This window comes from Nymphalis io, chromosome 17 (assembly GCF_905147045.1).
Source record: "Nymphalis io chromosome 17, ilAglIoxx1.1, whole genome shotgun sequence".
Lineage (NCBI taxonomy): Eukaryota > Metazoa > Arthropoda > Insecta > Lepidoptera > Nymphalidae > Nymphalis > Nymphalis io.
The window spans coordinates 6827541-6852561 of NC_065904.1; the positions used below are offsets into that span (position 1 = coordinate 6827541).

Genomic DNA, 25021 nt, shown 5'->3' on the forward strand with positions numbered 1-25021 from the left:
ACATTTATACATATTTTCAATGCTATTAAAGTAATATTGATAATTCATTAATAAAGTTAATTTAAATCGAAGTGAGCCGCATACCGAGTACGCATCATTCACACTTAAAATTTTATTTTAAGGGTTTATAAATATTACATACCAAGGCAAATATATTATATGGTGAGCAGGAGAAAAATGGTACAATTATTTAACAAACAATAATTTAACTCATATTAGATAAAAATATTTTGATGAACTTGATTCTCAACTAGCCAGTTTGCGTTTGACAGAGTGTACAAAGTACCTACCTAATATTATATAGCAATATTAAATATTTCTGTAAAAATATTTATTAATAACTGATTTGCTATTTTTATTTATTAAAAATTTCCACTTAAATTTTTAAAGTCAATAATATAAATTATATTTTATTTTGTAAATTCGATATTAACAGAGCATCACTATAGGCCATAGACATGATTAGGCCATCCCTAACTAGCTAGTGGCTAGCAGTGGTGACCTTAGTTGGTTTATAAATAAACATTTTACTTATTTCATTGATTTATTATGTGCATTATTTATCGCGAATGTAAGAAAAGATGACCGAAATACAGCAAACAAAATTTAATGTTATCCCTCAAAAATATAAATAGATTGAGTCTTATCACTGTTGGCGTCTTGTTTTTTGTGATTTAGTTTACAAAATAAACCATGGCAGCGGTCGAGACAGTTAAAGTGTCGGTGGTGATTGATTCGACGCCTAATATAATACCCTGTTCAAGTTCTTTTACTGCAGAAGAATTGTGTATAGTTTTATGCAAGAAGTATAACATTCCTCCACTAACGCGTACGTTATTTGCATTACGGATCAGAGGTACGGAGTATTTCCTCAAAGATAACAGCAAAGTTCTTTCGAGTTCACGAGATTATGAATTGAGAATACGGTTCAAGGTAAGGTTCCATAATATCCTACATCTAATCGATAATGAAGTAAAAATAAGGACCAAATAAATTATACTTGAAAATTACATTTGACTTTACTACTGAATGTATTAATATAAACCATAAGCTCCTAACAAATAAAATATATTTTTGTTTTACTTCAAAAGTCAAATTAATATTAGCTAATATAAGCCCTTATCTGAAAATTTTAATTAAACTTTTAGAGTATTTATAAAAAATAGAGATCAAAGAAGTTCCGTCTTTTAATTGAGTGAACATTTTAATAGGTACCTCGCCTTGGACTCTTAATAACTTTAGATGAAACAACATATGACTATTACTTCCAACAAGCTCGCAATGATGTCAATGAGAACAAAATACCAGAAATCAAGTATCCCGAACATAAACAAGAGTTGCTGGGCCTTGGTATTGCAGATATGTGAGTAAATCAATTAACCTATTCATTGTAATGTATAACATTACAAATATCTGTGTATTTAAACTTTATTAGGATTATATAGCTTTACACAATTTATTTCTTATTAATAGGTATGGATTTGTTGCTTATTAACAGTTGTTGGGTTAGGGTTTAATAGTACTTTTTGGTCAGTGATCACCACCACCCATAGACAGTGGCACTATAAGAAATATTAACTATCCCTTATGTTGCCAATGCACCATCAGTCTTGAGAACAAGAGATGTTATGTCCCTTGTGCCTGTAGTTACACTGGCCTACTCATCCATCAAGTATTGCAGCTTAGTAGATTATGAAAAGAGTAGGTGGTACTTCCTGTAAGGGATTGCACAAAGCCTAACCACCAAGTAAAGTATAAGCAAAAAATGTAAAAAATAAAAAAAAGAAACATTTTCCATCTCAATGTATATACATGACGACATTTACTATTATTTTTAACGTAGTTACATATACATATATATATCAGACACATGCATTATACAAACCATATATTATCAATGATAAAGTCAAAAGTTCAGCAACATTAAGATAATAATATCTACTATTCATTCATTATTGAACATAATAGAATTAAACTATATCACAAGCATCATTAAGAAAATTAGTATTTCTTTGATGTTTGTATTACTTTAATTAGTTATTTTTTTGTAATTAAATAAAAAAAATTATTTTGTTATATCTATCATCATATCACATTTTATAAACTAAAATTACTAAATTTTATGTTAGGAGAACATGTAATTATTAACATTATATTAATTACTAATAACATATATGTGAGTTATATATTATGGCACCATTTAATTACTTTTTTATGGTATTTATGTCATAATATTTTTTTGCTTAATATTGGTTTTATACTTTTAAATGAAATAGTGTATAAAAAATGAAATTAGTTACATATGATGACGATACAACTGATGTTTTTTATCAATAAGTTTTGAAACTCTTACAATTGTTATCTGATAAAGAATTTGTTAATACATAATATGTGCACACTTATTACATAATGATAAAAAATTAAGTAATTATATGTAACAGGGGGAAGATAATAATAATATCCTGGGACATTTTTCACACACGGCTATCTGATCCCAAATTAAGCTTGTACAAAGCTTGTTATATGGAAACCAGACAACTGATATACTACATATACTACTTTTCTTTTTGTGAATACATACTTATATAGATAATTACACCCAGACTCACAGACAAACAGACTTGTTCATGCACACAAATGTCTGTCCTGGGTGGGAATCGAACCCACAACCTTCGGCGTGAAAAGCAAGTATCTACCAACCACACCAACCGGCTCGTCTAAAGAAGATATCATAATAATATCTATAAAGAAAGTAATTTAATTTTTTATCAACAAGTTATGTTTAATTTTATAATTACATTTATGAAATATTTTTATTGGAATGTAATTAGTACTATGGTATGACTGTTTAAGTACACATTATTTATAAATGTATTTGAATTGCAAATGTTATATAAGCAATTAATTTAAAAGCTCTATAATTTGCTTTTGACTAATAAACAGACAAATATTCAAGGTATAATATCGAAGAAGTAAATGAGACAATTTGTTTTCATTGCAAAATATATTAATATATAATATACTGATTGTTAAGGGTGCAATAATGCCTAAATTATAAAATTGCAAATTTTAGTGAAAAAAGGTGTTTATATTGCGGAATACTCATTAAACTGCAAGCTAAGATGATTCAGTAAATAGGTTTTTTTTTTTTTTTTATAGAATAGGAAGGTGGACGAGCATATGGGCCACCTGATGGTAAGTGGTCACCAAACGCCCTTAGACATTGGCATTGTAAGAAATGTCAACCATCGCTTATTGCCAATGCGCCACCAACCTTGGGAACTAAGATTTTATGTCCCTTGTGCCTGTAATTACACTGGCTCACTCACCCTTCAAACCGGAACACAACAATATCAAGTATTGCTGTTTTGCGGTAGAATATCTGATGAGTGGGTGGTACCTACCCAGACGAGCTTGCACAAAGCCCTACCACCAGTAGATGTACCACCAGTACCAGGATATGTGGATCTTAACTGAAAGTGGTTTAAATCTCTATCAACATTAAGTTTCATGAATTTAATTTGTTGATTACAAAATTAATATCGCGATTGGTGAAAGCATTTACTTAAATAGATGTATTAATATTCAGGTAGTGTTTGCTTTTAAATGATTTTACAAAATCTGAGCCTGTATTAATGTAGGAAACAATGCTACCAAACTTGCATCTGTCATATCAAATTCTGCCTCAATTATCAGCTTATCCTGGATCAGTGAGGTGAGTGGCATAGCTGAGATAGTGACCAAACCTTCTCCAAAAGAGAAGGAGTTTTATGCTTAGCTATGGGGCATTTATAGTTTACTTTACAAAACTTCATCTTATATGCTTGTATCAATAGAATATAGGGAAAATAAATAAATAAAACTAAATAAAATATTTTACTAGAAAATACATGTTTTTCAGTTCAATGTGCATTACACTTTGGATGAACGCTACTATTTGGCATTGAACAGAACTTATAACAGTTTAATTTATTTAAATTTTGAATTTATTTTGTATTAAAAAATATCCACCGATTTGAAATTCACTTTATTTATTTTCGATCTAATATTTGCTTTTTATTTTTATTAATTAACATATTTAGGCAAAGTTCTTCACATGATCAAAGTTTTTCCTTTGCGATTAGAAGTTATTTACGTTATTGCTGTTTTTGGCTACAAGTATTAAATTCACGAATCGGTCATGTCTATATATCAAGAGGATGTAGGATTGTCGTATTTGGCTTATTCCTATTTCTTTCAATTGCATCAGAATAATGTAGACCATAATCTACTTTCTCTGTCTTTTGTTAATGAATTGAACACAAACGTACTTCTTTCTATTTACGCAACCTGAAATTTAAATATTTTAGCTTTTTTTATTTTACCACTGAGCAATTTCTACGATGTCTTCGATGCATTCGGTTTCTGACATATGCTAGCAATTTTGATTCTTTGACGGTACAACCAAGACATCCATATTTTATTTTCCCCGTCATCATCAAAATAAAATCAAAGTATTCGCAAGTAAGTTTATCGTAAATACGTTTTTCTATGTGATATATACTCAACCTTTATATATAAAACTGAACCTTTTCACCGAGCACAATTATTTTCGAAGTAAAAAATAATTAGAAACTATTCTCTTTTATGTTATTATTTACATGAATGGCGAACACAATACTACCACGCAATTTTATGACTTTTTTGACAGTATGGGGTCAATACCGATAACTATGAGTTACTTAATTACTTTTGTACATTTACTACATTTGTGTAGCTACTCACAAAACTAAAAAAATATATCGAGTATTTCAAAGAATTGTAGTAACAGTTAAATTGGGTGATCCACATAAGGCACCGAGTGCTTTGTAGGATTTTAGATGAGCAATTATAATTAATAAATAAAAAAAAAAACAATTTCTTAAATATTATGTATAGTTGTTAAGTTTCATGTAACATTGCGCTCTGATAAATGCTCTATTAAACAATAGTCTATAAAAAATCATTATCTACCTTCCAATGAAACAATGGTTCTCATAATCAGCGATAGCTGTCTCCGCGACAAAAGCTATATTTATGAATATGTCTGCATCTTTAAAATGTTTTTATAAGATATTTAATACTAAATATCTGTTATAATTTATTTTAATATAAGGTTTGTTCATGATAATTTTATTATTTTATGATGATGATGTTCATCTAATCGTTAACGGCACCATTTTAAAGGAATAGCCGACTAGTCATACTATCCCTCATGTTTCTATTTTCGCAATTTAATAATCCGATAGAACGAGAAATACGATACGACCACTGAGGGACCTCTTGTAATACCTGAATTAATGTGGGTAATTTAAAATTCAGTAATACTCAACCTCAAGACTGCATGTACGTACGGTCGTAAACTGGTGACCAGCATTGATAGTCATATTTTGTATTCACTGCGCCATCATAGCACTAGAACAATATATTATTGTGTAAAAAATATACGCAATATTATAAAAGTATTTTTATTAATTTACATTAAAACATTGATTTCATTTATTGATTATAGACACTTATTTTATAATACCTAGACTTGGATCTATTATTAACTGTAATTATACGAGCATGGTATATAACATATGTATATTTATACAAAAATAATCTTGTAACCAGTACTAACGATCTAGTTTTTTTTATAAAGTATATTTTGTTATATTAGTATTGCTTTTTATTTTATGTAATAAAATAATATGGCTAAGGAGTTGTCGAATATTTTGATGAATGATTTTCTCGTATCGATAGCGATTAAAGTTCAGGTCAATACGAATCGATTTGGTCCAGCTAATTGAGGATACATACATACATAGGGTATGTCACCGCGTTATTGAGTTACCCCTTTTCAAATTTGTAATAATAAAAAAGGGTTAAAAATTGTAAAATTATTAAATTAACTGCTTATTTTTGCTACTCGGGCTGATGGTCGAAATCGTCATGTAATCGAAAAAAATCCAGACATGAGGCAGACATCCAAGGCTTTGCATTATCGAGGGACGTATGATTTGTGTAAATGTAAACAAATCTACTAAGTCAAATGCTCCTGGTTCAAGATGCATCTATTCGATATATTTTCGAAAACGATTTTGTAAATGTTTTATATATAATATTAAATGCTTGACGTAGAATTTTGTGTATGATGGTGGGCGCGAGCTTCGACATTCTCGAAAATAATATTCAAATGCCGTTGAAATAAAAGAGACGTGCCTCATCGATTTTCTTCATTCTTATAAGAAATATAAACGAACGATGTTTATGAGACACAACAAAAACTACATTATACGACAAACAGTACATTTTTAAAACATTTTGAAAGCATTGTCAATTGACAAACATACTGGCAGATCCCTTTTCTGTGATAATTTAGAATGACATTCGAACGAGTGTGCAATTCATATAAATTAAATTAAATATAAAAAAATAAATTATTACAAAAGTCAGAGCTCTGGACTCTAGAATCAGAGCTTTGTCATAATTATCACAATTGATAATTTCTTCCACATGAGAAAGTCGTATAGAAATTTTGCTTGTCAGCTCCACGATAATTTATCATCAAAGTATTGATGGATTGTTTTGTTTCAGGACTCGGGCAATACTAGAAGAGAAATTGCCCTTGAATGATGTGGTTCGTAATTACAAGAAATATATCCCAAAGGTTATCGTCAGAAGACATGGACCTTTCCCGAAAAAGTATGCCCATGATTATCTCCCACAGTTGTGCTCCGTGGGGCACAATGTAAAGTAAGTATTTTTTTGCATTCAGTGTTAAAATTGTTATAAAAATAAAGCTACGTATTTAAACTCATATATCAATGAAATTTCCGGTTTAAACTTTTTTTGTAGAGTTTAATAATATTTTATCTGGGGTTATCTTGCTTACGCGATTCTTTAAAATTCACTGCTGTTGTAATTTGTAATATACATGATTAAATATACAAATCGTATTAAACATTTAACTATTTTAGTTTAAATAAAAATGCTAAATATGTAATTCTTTAGTTACTCAATTATTTTATCATCATCATTCGCTTGCCATCAATTTGAGGTAAAGGAAAGATATGACTGACTTTTTCGACCATCCAGCCAGTCCATGGGAATGCTTTTATGGGATATGTTAAACGTTATCGGCCCTTACGAAACCAACGGAATGTGATGGGGTTGCTCTATTGCCAGAAACCTCAAGGCATTTATTTCTATTTTTTAGAATATATGTCTCAAAGTATAGTCAAATTTAAAACTTTTTAATATAGAAGCAACAAATTGATTTATTCGTTGTCTATCATCGTTGATATTCGTCGATCGTACTTTCGTTGATAGGTCAACTTCTTTAGGTGTTGATTTCGTTTATTGTAATTGACTTGTCAATAGCAAATGGATGCTACAAAGCCATAAATTGGCATGCATATTAAAAACATATCAGTAAAACTTCGAATCTGTTGGATCATATTTAAAAAGAGTGGAAGAATGAAGACTCCCATGAAAAGGAGTAAACACCCTTTAATGCCACGATTTTTATAGATTTTTTTTTAAACGAAGTTCAAATATATTTATCCCTTTCTTATTTGAAGCTAACTGATGAAACGAAGCACGCCTGCCAAATTTTAAGTATGTAGGTCTTTTATTTTCAGAGAAATACATTATCACTGATGGAAGTGACACCACCGAGTGACAGTTTCATTTAAATTTCCGTTCACAATTCAAGCCAAAAACATGTACGTTAAGTAATTGAATTGATCAGATATATTGATATGCATTAACGTATAGTATAAGCGGTGTGAATAGAATTATTACCTGCTACGTAGCCTATAATAATATTGTTGTAGCTTCTTTTATATTAGGTGTTATGAAACACGTTACTTTTAATCTAAGAGCGACTAAGTTTTCGAAAATTTACTGGTGGCAGGGCTTTGAGCAAGCTCGTCTCGGTAGGTACCACCCACTCATCAGATATTCTACCGCAAAACAGCAATACTTGATATTGTTGTGTTCCGGTTTGAAGGGTGAGTGAGCCAGTGTAATTACAGGCACAAGGGACATAAAATCTTAGTTCCCAAGGTTGGTGGCGCATTGGCTGTAAGCGATGGTTGACATTTCTTACAATGCCAATGTCTAAGGGCTTTTGGTGACTACTTACCATCAGGTGGCCCATATGCTCGTCCACCTACCTATTCTATAAAAAAAATAATGAATATTGTGAAAAGCGACGTCAGGTTTACTCGCATGATGAATATCAAGAGTTTGAGCCAATTTTTTAAGCTTTTACCCTTTGAAGTGTAATAGGATAAAACCCAACTTGCTTTTATTTAATATCAAAAACCTAAATAACCATGTTTATCTGCCTTGATAAGGATATAAGATAGTCAAAATGCTGATTGAAACAGATTGAATCAAATGATGAGGCGACTCTTGTAAAAGTGGATGAGGGGTCACGTCGTCCCGTCCCGTCGTCACGTCCCACGAGGACTCTTGACTTCCGTGGTCGTATCTCATCCATTCCCTGGGTATATATCTTCTACCTGTATAGGTTTTGGCCTGTACAATCAGTCGGTTCGGGTGAATTCAATCCCACTTAAAGTACCGCATGAGGCGTATGGAGATCGAGTCAATTCGGAAGTCTCAATAAAGATCGGTATCACATACCCGTATCACGGATAACTCGAGGCAGTGCAACGAACTTTGCCCTAACGCTTAGAGACAAACAATCATCTGATACAACGAGACATCTATTGTACGTCAATTGTAGTTTGATAGAAACTCAAGCCACAAAATCGACATAATACTATAAACCAATCGTTTGAATACTATGCGAGATTTTAGATCACGAACAAAAACTAGAATAATTTTTATATACAAATATGTATATAGGTTTGAATAAGGATATATTCTATCATAATTTAATTTTAAATTGGACCCGTAAAGATGACTCATTTAAGACGATAAGAATAAAATTAATACGAAAAACATAATTCGATATCTCTGACACACTCATGAAATTAATAAATGCACAAATAAAAGAGTCACGTTTGAAATATTAATAAACAAATTAAATTTATAAAAATACTATATAACTCGAATCACGATGCTAAAATTGCGCTAATGTATATTCAATTAACACTTGCTGTCAAGTAACAATCTTAAACTTGTATTTCACATCCACAATTTTCAGTATTGAAGGCAATGATATCAAGCCAACATATATATTTACAACGTCAGCATTTCAATATAAAAATATCATATTTTTTGTTTTTAAATTGCAGTTATGTCAAAAATCTTTACCTGCAACAATTATATGGATTAGCGCCTAACTATCTCGCAGAAGAGTATGATAACGTTCTTTGGCAGAATGGTAGCGATGTAGTATCTGTGAAAGTTGTCGTCGCACCGTTCCATCCCCACCAGCCCGGCATACGAATATTCAATACTACAAAAAGAGATGTAAGTTAGGAAAATACTGCGACTATATTTGAAATAAAACACACTAATCAGTGATCAATGAAATAACTTTTTATTTCTTTCAGTGGTTTCATGTTTGCACGATAGAAGAGTTGATATATTTGACTAGAAACGGTGACCATTCTTTGGAAGTTTCTAGAAGAGGGACGCCATTGTTTTTTAAATTCAAATCTGAAGAACAGTTATCATCATTTATATCACTATGCGATGGATATTATCGGTAAGTGAAATCAATATTTTATTTATATAATTTTTATTCAATCTAATTGTTATTTATAATTAATTTTATTTTTACCAGATTGATGGTGAAATGGACTTTCAACCTTTCAAAAGACGACGAGACTCCCTCATTGAAAGAATTGCAAAGGATAAAATGTCATGGTCCGGTCGGGTAAGTAACAAAACACATTAACAAATACTTTATATTTGAATGTACATATGTTAAAAATGTTTTTGTTTTAAATTTATTTCCAGCGGTGCATTTTCGTACCGAAAATTGGAAGAAAAACGCAGTAAGAAACATGGGTGCTATATCATAAGACAGTGTCAAGACGACTACAATGTATTTTATTTAGACGTTTGTACAAAGAACAGGTAATTTTTTAATTAATTTAATTAAGAAAAACAATAGTCTATTGTGCTTAAAATATAAATTATAATATGCTTTAAATAATTAGTTCACCAAAAAAAAAAACAACAACAATAATAATATTTTTATCTGTAAATGTATATATTTTTATATTGCAGTACCACAGAGACATACAGATTAGAGTTCAAAGGACATTGTTACATATTCAATAAAGAGGAATACTTCAGCATTGAAAGGCTGGTCGGCTGTCACCAGAATAATGAAGGAAGGATATTTTTAAATGAGTGTATTCCTCCTTCTGAATATGGTAAGTGACATAATAATTAAACAATATATTATATAAATTAATAATAATTAAATCGTATTCTTGGTATATTATTTATTTAATAAATTATCAACATGACATACTTGTTTTCAATAAATCAAAACCTAAAAAAATTTTTTTTTTTTTTATAATGAATAAGCCAGCGTTTGACCGTTGACTTGCCTGATGTTAAGCATCGACACGGTCTAAGATGTAGCACGCTTGCCTATAAGAAACCTGTTGCCTATAAACAAACTCTGGATTTGAAGACACCAACATTGTAGCTATCAGGAAATACGGACTCAGGCAAAGCATTCCATAGTTTCGCAGTGCGAATGATGAATGTCGATTCAAAGCGCTTCGTACGTAGGTGGGGAATTTCCACTGTGTACCTATGGCGCTTTGGTCGCGTTTGCCTGGCCGTTCGATAGTAAAAAGGGGCGGGAGTTCGTGTAATAAATAAAAAAAAAAAACAATCAATACTTAATATTAAAAGGAAATTAGAATAATATTATAATGATTCACTCCGGCAAAGTTTCAATAACAACTTTACCGATATTCAAAAGACCGTTTTATTCGCGAATCCACATTGACTATCATAGATTTTATTCGATATTTCGACCAATAATATCGATTCGATTCAAGGTTAAAGTTGTTTATTTGTCTTTAATTTGTTTGTGGTTGGAATAGACCATAGATAATATTTGTCTATGATGAATACATATTTCTAATCAAACTAACGTGTAATAATCATTTTAGATAAATCTCAATTACTTCTGTGCGGTGAACCATTGAAGAAAGGTGTTAGGATAGACCAAGCAGAGTTGCAAGATATATTGAAGGACAACAAAAGTCCTCGATGCTTACCGAACAAAGACATACTTTTGTATACAGGTAAAAATAATAACTAATATATGTAATGTAGTAATAGTTGCTAAATTGTTGATTAGCAAAGCAATAATCAATTTTGTGTTTAGGTTCTGAAAAAGTGGGATCAGAAAACATCACAGCTACATACAAAGCTTTATGGAGGCTCGATGAAACTAAAAAGCTTCTGGTTGCTTTCAAAACACTTCAGCGGGAAAGAGCTAATGATTATTTAAAGGTAATTCTATAATTATTTATTCAATATTTTCGTCAATTAATAGTTAAGTATTATTAACAACTGCCTACTTATAATTTAGCTTTTGTTTTTGGAGCTTTGGCGCACCTTGGGAGAGGCCTATGTTCAGCAGTGGACAATGATTGGCTGTTGATTTGATTTTTCATTTATTTTACTTATAATTTGTATTGCTGTGTTCTGGTTGGTGCCAGCTTAGATAAAGGTTGTAAATATATATAACAAAAAAATAATCCCAAATAGTTTACATTTCTCAATGGTACTTTGCTGAGTTTCTAAACATAGTTTTATACATATGACACCTTAAAAAACATTCTCGATGTACTTCTATTGTTTTATTCATTTCTCAATCTAGTATTTTAATTAATTTACTTTATTATAATATCAACACCAGCAAGGAGTACACTAATAAAAACAATTAAGTCATTCAATATAAAGTTATACAAATCGAGTGTCTTCTGAATTGCAGGTGTTGCAAAAATAATAATTAGAATAAAAATAAAAATACTTATAACAAAAAGAGTAAGATTGATTTTTTTCAAAACACACCAACTTTCGCTTTAATATGTACATATGTATAAAATGTTTAATTATATATTTCACATTTATATAGTAATTTATTAATTTATTAGAAGGTATAATAATTATGTTTTTTTTTACAGGATTTCATAGAATTAGCGAGTAAATGGGCTTGCGTGCAGTCAAGTTCGATTGTCCGGTTGTACGGCGTTACTCTCAGCTCGCCCACAGCCATGGTGCTTGAATTTTTGCCTTATGGACCATTTGATGTCTACCTAAGGTATCATCTCCAAGAATATTCATATAAATTTCAATTATATATTCAAAAATACTAAAGAAAGATGTTACCAAACGGGGCTATGAAATACAGGTCGTGAAATTCCTGATATACTTTTTAGTAATAGCATTACAATACAAATATCATATATTAAAAATATTATTTGAAATTTAGTTAGGAGAAATTTGGTGCTAATAATTGGCAAAAAATTATTATTCAATCGTATTTCAAATTAAATGACTATCCAGGACTTTCTTGTTGTATTTATAATTTAATAAAGAATCTTACTAATACAATGTAATCCAGATTATGACAGGAAATTAAAATTCATTAGAACATTTTAAATTTTTATCGAGAAAAGGGTTAACACTTGACCCCAGTCACGTCTGATTATTAGTGTCTATGAGGTTTTAGGAAAGAAAGTGCTTATTCAAAAGATAAAAATTATGTTAATTATGTAAATATATAATGTTTTAGAGAAAACGAAGAACTTGTGAAGCCGTTACACCTGAAGAAGGTAGCCGCAGGCTTGGCTCGAGCGCTGTGGGACCTGTCGGAGGCGGGTGTCGTCCACGGCGGGATACGGTGTCGGCGACTGTTGCTGGCGTCTCACCAAGCTGACAGGATCATCGTCAAGCTGTCGGGCCCCAGTCTTAGACAATACACGCCGCAAGAGTGAGTAACATACTGAATCATCTATCAACATATTCAACCGCTTCTGAGTTTTTCACGCCGTTGGTAGTTTCTAATTTAACAATTAATAAGTAAGTCTAATGCTTCTCTGTTGAATAATGGATTTTGAATTGATTTCATTTTATAATTTATGTAACATTTGTATAATATTTGTATAATATTTGTATAATATTTGTATAACATACATATGTTATGGTTAGATTTAATATTTGATTAATTTGAATTCAATCATACAATATCCATTACAATATGAAAGGTTAAAAAAAATTAAATAGCAAGAAATTACTATTAAGTGCTTTTTTTGTTCACAGTGTACATTGGATGCCGGTGGAATTTTTCTCTGATATGAATCTCGCAAAGCGTTCAGTAGTAGGTGATATTTGGGCATTCGCGACCACGTTGTGGGAGGTCTTCTCCTATGGACAGTCACCGGCGGACACCAACCCCGTGCTGACTGCAAGGGTAAGCTGTTACACATATATAACAGTGTATATGTGTTCCTGTCTCTAATTGATATTTTTTACTTGTTTTTTGGTAAACAATATTATTTTTCCTCGCAGTTTTATTCTTGTGCTACGACTGGGTACGGCAATATCTTAAAGTCAGGTTACATAGATGAGATATCAGTTTATGTGCGTGGTGTCCCGCAGAGCTACGAGATGGGCGACCGGCTGCTGCGTCCGTCGCGCTGCCCGGGCGAGGTGTGGGCGCTGCTGCGGCAGTGCTGGCACAGCGACCCCCTGCGCCCGCAGGAGATCATGCGGGACATGAACCACATGCTGCATCGCGGTACGGCAACAGATCCCTATACATATTTTTTCTACGATTGCTGAACACAGATTTTTATATCTATATCTTTTAAAAAATATGCACAAAAAAATAAAACTCACTTTTAGTAAATTTTAAAGATTTTTAATTTATGTCATTAAGTTTTTTTAATTAAGAGGTCATTATTAATTGTACTAAAAAAATGTCGAAAGTCGGTGCAAACTTTAAGCAATATATTATTTTTCACTTCTTATTACAGATTTATTAATTTAACGAAGTACATAAAAATAAGTTATTAAATAATCAATTACAGTTATATTCAAATAATGCTTAGCATTTGCATAAATAAGTAATATTATATAATAATATAGTAAGTAAGTCATTAACCACAAAGAATAAAATTAAAGTAATGACATTTGACTATTTACGTAATCGTAGCAGCAAATTCTGGCATCCATCCTTGTTAACCTGCAAGATATTATCCTGCTAAAATAATAATTATATACATACTTTTTATTAGGTAATAAAGCGTGTTTCACTATTGATATTAAAAAATGTGCTCTACTAAAATTATTCTTTATGGTATAATATTTCACATCATTAAGGTCTTTATGACAAAACACTTGTTTAATATTTAATTTTAATATTGATTTATATACCGCAGAGTACGTACCGCTTCACGAGTATGAAGAGCCAAAGATATCTTTAGACCACATGGAGCACGCAGAAACAGTGTCAAGTAAGTGGCATCCTTATAGTTATCTTATAATGAGTGAAAAAAATAAGAAATAATTTTGGATCAGGGAATAACTATTTTCGTTTTTCTAGGCGATAGGTTTATTCCGAGCGAGTTGAGCGACGCTGGCAGTAATAAATCGTTAATCTCAGTGGACAGCAGTGCGGCCTCCATGAATGGCACCATGTCGGATCAGTACGATAATCCGGTAAGCAAAATAAATAAATAAATAATATCCTGGCACATTATTCACACACGGCCATCAGATCCCAAGCTATGCAGAGCTCGTACTATGGAAACCTGACAACCGATATACTACATATACTACTTTTCTTTTGTGAATACATACTTATATAGATAATTACACCCAGACTCAGGACAAACAGACATGATCATGCACACAAATGTCTGGTGGCGTAGCGATACCGTTAAAAGTATACAACTGGTATAACAATAACAACGATAATCGAATATTATTCTCTTAAAGAAACGCTTAATATAATTAATCGTAAATTTTACAAATAAATTGAAAACATACATATATTACATGCTAACTTCTCCGATGCCAACGTTCCATAAATGAACGATCCATGAATGATTTTAATGGTGAGCGACTTCCTCGTCTCCATACGAGGTAGAGGCGGTCGAGTGCTCGATCGGCGAATGCGCCTACCATAAATTCGTCTCCTCGTCAGTTCGCGGACAGCAAGAGCTCGAACTCGCTGGAGAGCATGAACGCGCTGACGTACGCGCTGCGCAGCGCGCGCAGCCGCAGCGCGCGCAGCGGCCGCAGCAGCGCGTGCGCCGCGCACGACGCGCACGACGCGCACGACGACCTCGCCGCCTGCGCCGCGCCGCGCCTCATGGAGTCCATCGTGTCGCAGGGCAAGACCTACCTCGTCACCGTCACCAAGAAGATCGGCAGCGTGAGTCGCCCCGCCTCACTTTCCTAGTCGTGGGAGCTAAGCGGCAACCCTTAGTATTGTTGCGTTCCAGTGTACCTCCGGGCACAGCGAACGCGACGTCTTAGTATCCAAGTTTGATGGAAAGAAATGGTTGATATTTCTTACATCGCCGATGTCTATGGGCGGTGGTGATCTCTTAACGACTCCAACCTATAACATAATAAAATACTGCACTTACTGTCCGAGAGATATTTATTTAATTGTACGTCCGTTGTAGGGTAACTATGGTCACGTATTCAAAGGATGGATGGAGCGAGACAACCAAGAATCTCAACGAAAAGAAGTAGCTGTTAAAAAACTGACCAGGCAGGCGTCCGAAAGGAATGGCAGTCTTTATGAGGACTTTAAGAACGAACTCGAAATTATGAAAGTAAGTTAAAATTCAGTACCGTAAATAAAAACACGTAAAAATGTTATCATAAAGATAACTTATGCTTTACTGAGGACAATCAAGGGACAATGAACAATTTTTTTAAATATTCTCAACCTCTGACTGTTATTTAACGTATATTCTAATGACAGAAGAGGTAGAACTAAACAAACTTTTAACTTTATTATGCCATGCGATTTGCTGATTGGCTCGGCTATATGATTCAGTAAAATTTTATTTTTGATCAATATACATTTTTTGATAATACGTGTTGTATTATCAATAAATGTAACTGTACCGTAACAGCCTTAGAATGTCCCACTGCTGGGCTAAAGGCCTCCTCTCCTCTTTTCGAGGAGAAGGTACTGGAGCTTATTCCACCACGCTGCTCCAATGCGGGTTGGTGGAATACACATGTGGCAGATTTCAGTGAAATCAGACGCATGCAGGTTTCCTCACGATGTTTTCCTTCACCGTAAAGCACGAGATGAATTATAATCACAAATTAAGCACATGATAATTCAGTGGTGCTTGCCCGGGTTTGAACCCACTATCATCGGTTAAGATTCACGCGTTCTTACCACTGGGCCATCTCGGCTTTTCAATCAATATCAATAAATGTATATTGATCAAAATATTTCTATTAACTCTTTATATTTATTTTAATTTGACTTCCAAAGTTTCAATAAGAATTACAGCATACCAAATATTCTTTTAGATTTTGACCAATGATGTCACGTCAATTGAAGGTCAAAGTAGTTTATTTATTTTTACTCGTCCTGCCATCGAAGTAAGTCCATTGCAATAAATTTGTGCTTTGCTGCCTTATTAAAATATGTGATATTTTGTTATTCGTAAAGATCGTTGTTATTTATTGAAAACTTATATTCTTCTTATTTAATTTTAGTCACTACAACATATAAATATAGTGGAAATCCTCGGCTACTCCTGGGACCACGGGTCTGATGTTCTTATCGTTATGGAATATTTGGAGGAAGGGTCACTCAACTATTACCTTAAGTTCCAAGGGGACAAATTACGTATATCGCATCTGCTTAAATATGCAAAAGATATAGCTACGGTAAATATCTGTATAATTAAAAAAAATGCGGGTATAATACAATTAAAATAATACGCCTTAAATTAATTAAATATACTGAATACACTATTGTTTAAATAAATTATTAGTCATCTTGACATTCATAACTATAATTAAAAATACTCGAATATCAGTAATTTACTTAACATTTACTATATCATGTTTTATATTTTAGGGTATGGATCACGTATCTGCAAAAAATGTCGTACATCGAGACCTGGCTACGCGTAATATCCTAGTGGTCAACAAGTATCACGTTAAGATATCAGATTTTGGACTCGCAAGGATTATACCTAAAGAGGAGAACGCATATAGGATCAAGACCGAACGATTGCTACCGATTAATTGGTTTGTACTGAAATTACTTGTATTAGTAATGTAGTAAATAAAAATACAATATTTTTTACATACAATATTTTAAGAAAAGCAATCGAAACTTTAACCGTAAGTATAAATATATGATTGAACTGCAAATAAAACACACTTATATGTTTTTTTAGATTGATAGTAGAGCTTTAAACATGCCCATCTGGGTAGGTACAGCAATATTAAGTATTTTTGTGTCCCGGTTTGTAGGGTGAGTGAGCCAGTGTAGCTATAGGCATAAGGAACAAAACATTTTAGTTTCCAAGGTTGGTGGCGCATTGACGATGTAAGGAATGGTTAATATTTCTTACGGCGCCAATGTCTATAGACGATGGTGACAATTTACCATGAGGTGGCCCATCTGCCTGTACGCCTTCCTGTTTTATATAAAGAAAGTTATTCGTTCCTACGGCCACTATATTGACGAGAAATTGGTCCATCTGATGTTGATGGTATCTCTACTATTAATATAGTTATGTAGTTCTTGCCGTTTGTTGGCTATAGCACTCTTTATTATAATCAAGCCGGTGTAGATGGTGACGAGATAGATGTGTTTGTCCACACAACCAGGCCATAAATCCAGTATGATATATTAGATTATTATAAAGCTCGCGACACACACAGGTACGCGCCCGAGTCCGCCGTGGAGCCGTGGCACTTCTCTACAAAGAGCGACGTGTGGTCGTTCGGTGTGACGGCGTGGGAGATCTTCACTCGCGCGCGACACGAGGTGCCCAAGTTCGACGTGGAGCGACCCAGGGAGAGGGCTTCTTGGTAACTTGTTTGTGTATACATAGTACGCAGTGCAGCTTTCTATTACTAATGTTTATTAGGTCACTAATATACGAGTATTTTTTTTTATAGAGTTGGAGGGCGGACGAGCATATGGGCTACCAGATGGTAAGTGGTCACCGACGCCCATAGACATTGGCATTGTAAGAAATGTTAACCATCGCTTACATCATCAATGCGCCATCAACCTTGGGAACTAAGTTGTTATGTCCCTTGTGCCTGTAAATACACTGGCTCACTCACCCTTTAAACCGGAACACAAAAATACCAAGTACTGCTGTTTTGCGGTAGAATATCTGATGAGTGGGTGGTACCTACCCAGATGAGCTTGCACAAAGCTGTACCACCAATATGTATAGCCTATTCCAACTACGAGAAGAGTCAAGACAAATCGACAAGTTGAACATTGAATTGTAGCGATATTATTGGTCGAGATCTCGAATAATTTTATAAATTGTAGTAATGAAGATGCTAAAAAGTGACTTTTTTCAATTTTTTAAATTTGGTATTTATAAATGAAAAATAAATTCATTTGTATTCTTTTAAAGTCGACGTCACAAAGAGGCAAATTAACATTGTGACGTCACATGCGTCATCGTCGTAACGAGTTAAAAATATTTTTAGTTCAATTGATATATATTGTTTAGAATGTAACCTCCTTTTTATGTTGATTTTTATACTTATTTAAATTTAGATTCGCGAAAGTGACGGGTAAAAAACAATTCTAAAAAAAAGTGTGTGTGTCAAAAGGAATTAAGATGAAACGTATTAAATTGAAAAAAATAAAATAATACGAGTTTGATTTGAAATAAATGTTATGAGTTTTATTTTTAATCATAAATAATTATAATTAAAAATTCAAAAATTAAATTGTTCTGTCATAATGTAACCATTATAATGTGTTATTTTCATTTATGACTAAAGATAAATAATTTTAATACCAATATGATACTTATTTATATAATTGTATTGACAGTTTCCAAATACCGGAGGGCTGCCCATCAGAAATATTCAGGCATCTCATGAAGGAGTGTTGGGCGCTCGACCCAAACATGCGACCGAAGTTCATCGATCTCGTGCATATGTGCAAGCGGTTCATGGACGAGTACAAGTGAGCTGATGTCAATGTTTTTTCATGGTAATAAGACAGGTTTTCTTTTAACACAACGAAAAACATTTAATAGAACGAGTGACATCAATCTCGATTGTATTATTATTATTTGGTGTTGTGTAACTATTTTGGAATGATGACGATATGTATCGGATAAAAAAAAAAAAAACCTTAACCTTAAAGTTAATGTTTTGCTGAGCTATGTTCTTATATACATGATACCTACACGATATTTAAATATTTAAATTAGATATATTGCTAAAAAAAATCTTTAAAACTTCATTGACCAATAAATTATATACTTTATTTAACACAGCGTTCAGCTTAACGCCCGCCATATCTTATAGTATCTCGACGATTTAAGCATCGCTTAAAGATAACCTCATAGTATAGTAGACGTAAGTTTTATCACTTTACAAATTCGTTGCGCATACGCACATAACAAGAAAATGACATGTTATATAAAATTAGCTATATTGTATGTGTATTGTGGTTCCTTTGCGCATTTGCCTTAGTTTTTTTTTTTTTTTAATTTGTAATAGCTATTTGTAAATATGTATAAAATGTAGTGCAATCAAATGATTTAACAGTTTTGTCTGTTATAAACAATACCTCCATGCAATTTTTATTAGATCACATTAGGGTTTTATGTTTAAGAATTATTTTATAAATAGTTTTAGTGAAATGAAACTACGTTAATCTTACGGTAACGACAGATATGAACTTGCCCTTTAGGAAAGATTTTATTGTGACTGTGTTTAGTCAATTCTAGAATATAGATATAATTTTAAAGTTATATATATATATATATATATATATTATAAATGATTTTTGCTAGGGAATCATTGTTAAACTTGAAATGTTTATAATATTTTATTTGACATATTTCCGTTTAAAATGAATATGATCTGGCGAGCGGAAGTGATCCTTATTTATAAATTTATACATTTTAGATAACATTTGTATTTTCAAGTTTAATAATAATTTCTTGCATCGCTTCAAAACCAAAGATGATATTAAATTATCTTTTAATGATGTTAACTAAAGATACAATTTTTATTGTAAGATTAATCACATTGTGTATTGGTGTTGCCACGCTGCAATTATAAAATGTTTTAAAATATTATTAAATATTAATTAATACTCTGACATTTATTAACATACGATAGATTATGTAATGAATTGTTTGATGCATTCAAAGCTTCCATATTGAAATGAAGAATGGAACAAATGTTGTGACATTGTTGTATAACATTTTGTAACAATAAGTGTGGCTTGTGTATTTAATTTCGAGTGATCTTTTTTTAATTTTACACGACAAAATTACATTGGCTACTATTTGTGACGGTTAATAAACATTTTATGAGATTTTAGTAGCTGCAGTGTTGCAACACTAAATATATATCGATAACATTTATTTTTTCAAATATAAATTTACAATTTGCTGTTGTGACAGTTAGTTTTATTGAATGTTAAATATGTTTTATATTATATTATGATAAGGAACATATTTTATTCATTTATCATATTGTTGAAGCTATATGGTAACTGTTTGTTTATATATTTTAGCATTAAACTGAATATATGAATGTTTTTTGAAGATGAGACTGATTACGAGACGAAATTCGGTGCTAAAAGGAATGATTGGCCTTATTAAACCATTTTTATTAGCTTTGCCATTATTGCTATATATTTGAACATTTTAAATAAACTTTGCTAAGATTATAAATTTTCGCGGCTAATCGCTTGTTTTAAAAGTTTTTAGATTATTGATCTAATGTCAATTTCAATTAAATTTTAAAATTATGGAAATTAAATTAATTAATTTAAGTGATCACAATTTATGTTTGAGACTTAATCTTAATTAGAATTGCGATATTAAAAGTAATGTTGAAAATGTTTTTAAATTTCTTGAATGAGTACAACGAACTGGCCTCCCTTTTTTCACTTTAATAAAATAAATTCTATTCATAATTATAATAAAAATGTACGATAAGAAGATAAATGTCTATGACCAAACATATTTTTTTAAGTGTATGTTTGTTATATAATATAAATTATGGCCAGGTTATTTATATATTTCGAATTGTCGCCTTGATAACATTTAATTTTTTTGATTGAAACACTATGAGAGATATGTCATATTTTTACATTGTCCTTACTGTCCGGTTTTCTGAAGCTTCTGATCCGTTATAGTTAATGGTGCCTTTTTAACTCGTATACTGTATTCCAATGACAGCAGTAGTAAAGATAAAAAAATCGTAAACATTACGCGTGATTTGCTTTTAGCTCTATTATATCATACACTACAAACAGTTCATGAATAATATACATTTACTTATAAAATACAAAACCATTCTCACTTATCTAATTACATCGATTTTAATTTTACTACCAAAGTTCCAATAAAAAGTCAGCGTTCAAAACGCCATTTTTTCTCGAATCCATAATGAAAACCAATATTACACATCTCGACCATCGACTTAATGTCAATTCAAGGTCAAAGTTGTTTTTTTATCTTTATTTCTGCCATTGGTACATAACACTAAAATCCATTAAATAGCTTTAACACAAAACTAAACATTAAAATCCGATCCAATTGTTTATAACCTACTTGTAACTATTAAATAATAATTATTCATAGAAGTGCGTATATGTGATAACTTTTTTTGCGTTACGACATCACGTTTTTTTAACGAGCAAATTACAGGACAGGGTGTATTTTGTCTGATATATATTCATAAATATTATCAATAACTTCGCGTGCAAAAAATATATAAATATAAATTTATCGAGTTTGAAAATTGAACTGCTAATGGATTGATTCTTAAGGTTTTTTTTCCATCAATTAGAGAGAGAGAATTCAAAGCATGTTTCGCACTGAAATCTGAAACTTTGTTACGTGTTTTGAATTTTTGAGTGTATGGAATTCTTACTTTTTATCATAATCGATATTTAAATATGATTTATCTTATCGCAGACTCTTTAATAGATTTGATACATAATGTTTCAAATTATATTTAATTTTTTCATTTGTTCATAAAATACGTCCGTAGCGTGATGAGTCCTTATTACTAATCTGCACTAGTAATAAGGATTTCCCTTTGCTTTTCTTGGACTTTATTTGTTATTTCTGGATTTTAATTTTTTGTCCGTCGTCTTAAATCAATTTTTCGTTTTAATAATTTTTTATGGCACTATGATTGTAATTCTTATTTGTAAATGAGTATTTTGAGCTTAAGAATTGTTTGAGATTTGAAAATGACGAGACAAACGGTAAAATGACCTACGTGACGTATGATAACGATATGATCACAGTATTGTAATATTGATATTTGATCGGAATAGTATATATTCCGTTGCATTTAGTTGAATCATCGCTGTGATTTTTCTTCGACATGGAGATGAGTTTATGTAATACATGACTGTGTAGTACAATAGACCAGTGCAAAGTAATTTCTTATACAGTTACCAGAATTGAAAATAAGAAGATTTGTAAACGAACAATTCATTAACGAACGTAGATAATTATGAAATGTAATTTTAATATATGCATGTTTTATTTACATCTATGTATCGCTGTATATATAATTATATTAGGTGTTAAATATTACACATGTAAGTTAAGTTATATTATATAGAAATGTTTCTTTTAATGTAAAATATGATTCAGTTTTACGAGTTAAGAAAGCCATAAAGTTTACAAAGTTTTGTCAAATAATTTAAATATGTATTTAAAATAAATGCCTTCTATTCTTATATGAATTTGTTGTTATTTTTATAATTTGTAATAGTTATATTGAATTATTTCAACATTAGTGTAATTTTTATGTCGATAAAACTTTGCATTTTATAATTATTAAATATAAAATTGTATTTTACAATAAATGAGGCTATTAAGATCTTTTTTATTTGCCATCAATTTAAATATAATTAATTTGAACACTTGTTTGTATTTTATCTTATTACCTTATACTTAAAAAGTTAAAAAAGTTAAAAAAAGCCGAGATGGCCTAGTGGTTAGAACGCGTGAATCTTAACTGACGATCGTGGGTTCAAACCCGGGCAAGCACTACTGAATTTTCATGTGCTTAATTTGTGATTATAACTCATCTCGTGCTTGACGGTAAAGGAAAACATCGTGAGGAAACCTGCATGTGTCTAATTTCATTGAAATTATGCCACATGTGTATTCTATCAACCCGCATTGGAGCAGTGTGGTGGAATAAGCTCCAAACCTTCTACTCAAAAGGGAGAGGAGGCCTTAGCCCAGCAGTGGGACATTAACAGGCTGTTACTGTTACTGTAAAAGTTAAAAGGATTTCTAAACTTATTGTTTATACAATCAAATACATTTTTTTACCACTCTCGCAACCCACACACACAAGCAAACCCACCGCGGGTGCGTCAGCTGATGCTTGGTTCACTTATTAGTCATTCAAGTTCTGTTGAAAATGATGGCCATCGATCGGCGTAAAATCACTACCTAAAATGCAACGTTGCCTCCCGGACCATATTGGTTATGTAAATCTGGAATATGGTATAAGTACAAGATACAGAGCCCTTAATAATAAAACTGTACAAGCGTACAATTTGATAATATTCACTATTTTTACTGAGGAAAATTGTATAATTTTGTCAAATTATAGATTTGTAAAGCTCGAGTAGTAATATCGCTAAATGTATTTATGTGAAAATGTGTTTCGAACCCATTAGTATTTGAAATATCAACAACGAAAATAATTTTCAAGAAGTAATTATTGAGATACGTATATGAAATACTAAATACGTATTTCAATTACACGCATTTCTAATACTGCCCAGCTCTACTAGAGGTAGACCGCTTGGTATTAAGCATTTTCATGTTGATTTTAGGTATATTTAACCAAGTGATATGACGAGACATAAATGTAGGAAAGCGGATCCTAGCGTTATTAAGCCAGAAAAACGCTAGGCAGAAGAAGACTAAGTGATATATGAAAATAACAGTAGTACTGTTATTTTCTAAAATTATTTCTAAATGAAATAATACGTGACAATAATTTTGGTTTCAATCTATTTATCAAAGGTAATGCGCGTTCAGGGTGCTGATGAGGTCATGAGGTAGACTCACTTTTTCTCACGTTTACAAGATGCGGGCAAGGGCAGATTTCCCTATAGGCCTATATATAAGCTTACGGGATGGCAAAACTTCGTGAGACGTTTTTTGGAGAAGCTCACTTTATGATCTACAGGTGAACATTTAAAAACTTAAAAAAGGAGTCCAGAGCTCTTCGCAAGAAAAACCCGAATGGGGATTCGTAATTAAAATGTTAAGCATCACTATTTAAAGACACTGATTAAAATAATTTTATCATTTAAAGAAACTTTTACTTTAATTTCATTTTTATTCAATTTATTAGAGCCGTGATCACCCAGTAGTTAGAAGACGAGAGAATCTTAAGCAATTATTGCGAGTTCACCTCCGGGCAAGCATTATTGAATTTTCATGCGCTTCATTTGTGTCTATAATTATCTCGTGCTGAGCGAAATAAAAATGAAAATCTGCCATGTCCATCCACCAACCCACATTGGAGTACCGTGGTGAATTAAGCTCCAACCCTTCTCAAAAAGGAGAGGAGGCCTTAGCCCGCGGGACATTTACAGGTTGCTATTTTTTACTTTATCCAATTTTTTCGTACTTTACATGGAGTATCATCATAGCAATTTTCCATTGGCTTGGGTAAGTCAAGGTGTCAAATCGCCTCTGGGTGCTGGCCAGTTCCAATAAAATCCTGGCCATGATCGCGAGCTGACTAGACTGCTCGGCTATAAACCACTGGTAATCTTCGGCTGGAGCAGTAT

General features: G+C 31.9%; 1 protein-coding gene across 2 annotated transcripts; it reads left to right on the top strand.

Annotated features, from left to right (window-relative positions):
- Positions 1 to 497: 497 nt before the first annotated feature.
- LOC126774815 (tyrosine-protein kinase hopscotch) lies at positions 498 to 23075 on the top strand. 2 transcript variants are annotated; one of them, XM_050496427.1, is made up of 22 exons: positions 498 to 933; positions 1212 to 1363; positions 6598 to 6756; positions 9273 to 9450; positions 9534 to 9688; positions 9767 to 9859; positions 9943 to 10062; positions 10216 to 10364; positions 11121 to 11255; positions 11339 to 11466; positions 12144 to 12280; positions 12755 to 12952; positions 13282 to 13432; positions 13621 to 13759; positions 14403 to 14477; positions 14567 to 14682; positions 15170 to 15400; positions 15657 to 15809; positions 16717 to 16890; positions 17084 to 17256; positions 17899 to 18048; positions 19043 to 23075. In XM_050496427.1, the coding sequence occupies exons 1-22, from the start codon at positions 694 to 696 to the stop codon at positions 19179 to 19181; spliced, it is 3345 nt and encodes a 1114-aa protein (XP_050352384.1). In that variant the 5' UTR covers positions 498 to 693; the 3' UTR covers positions 19182 to 23075. The 2 variants fall into 2 exon arrangements, with proteins under 2 accessions (XP_050352384.1, XP_050352385.1); XM_050496428.1 differs by having other exon boundaries at positions 17899 to 18070; positions 19043 to 19125.
- Positions 23076 to 25021: the final 1946 nt, after the last annotated feature.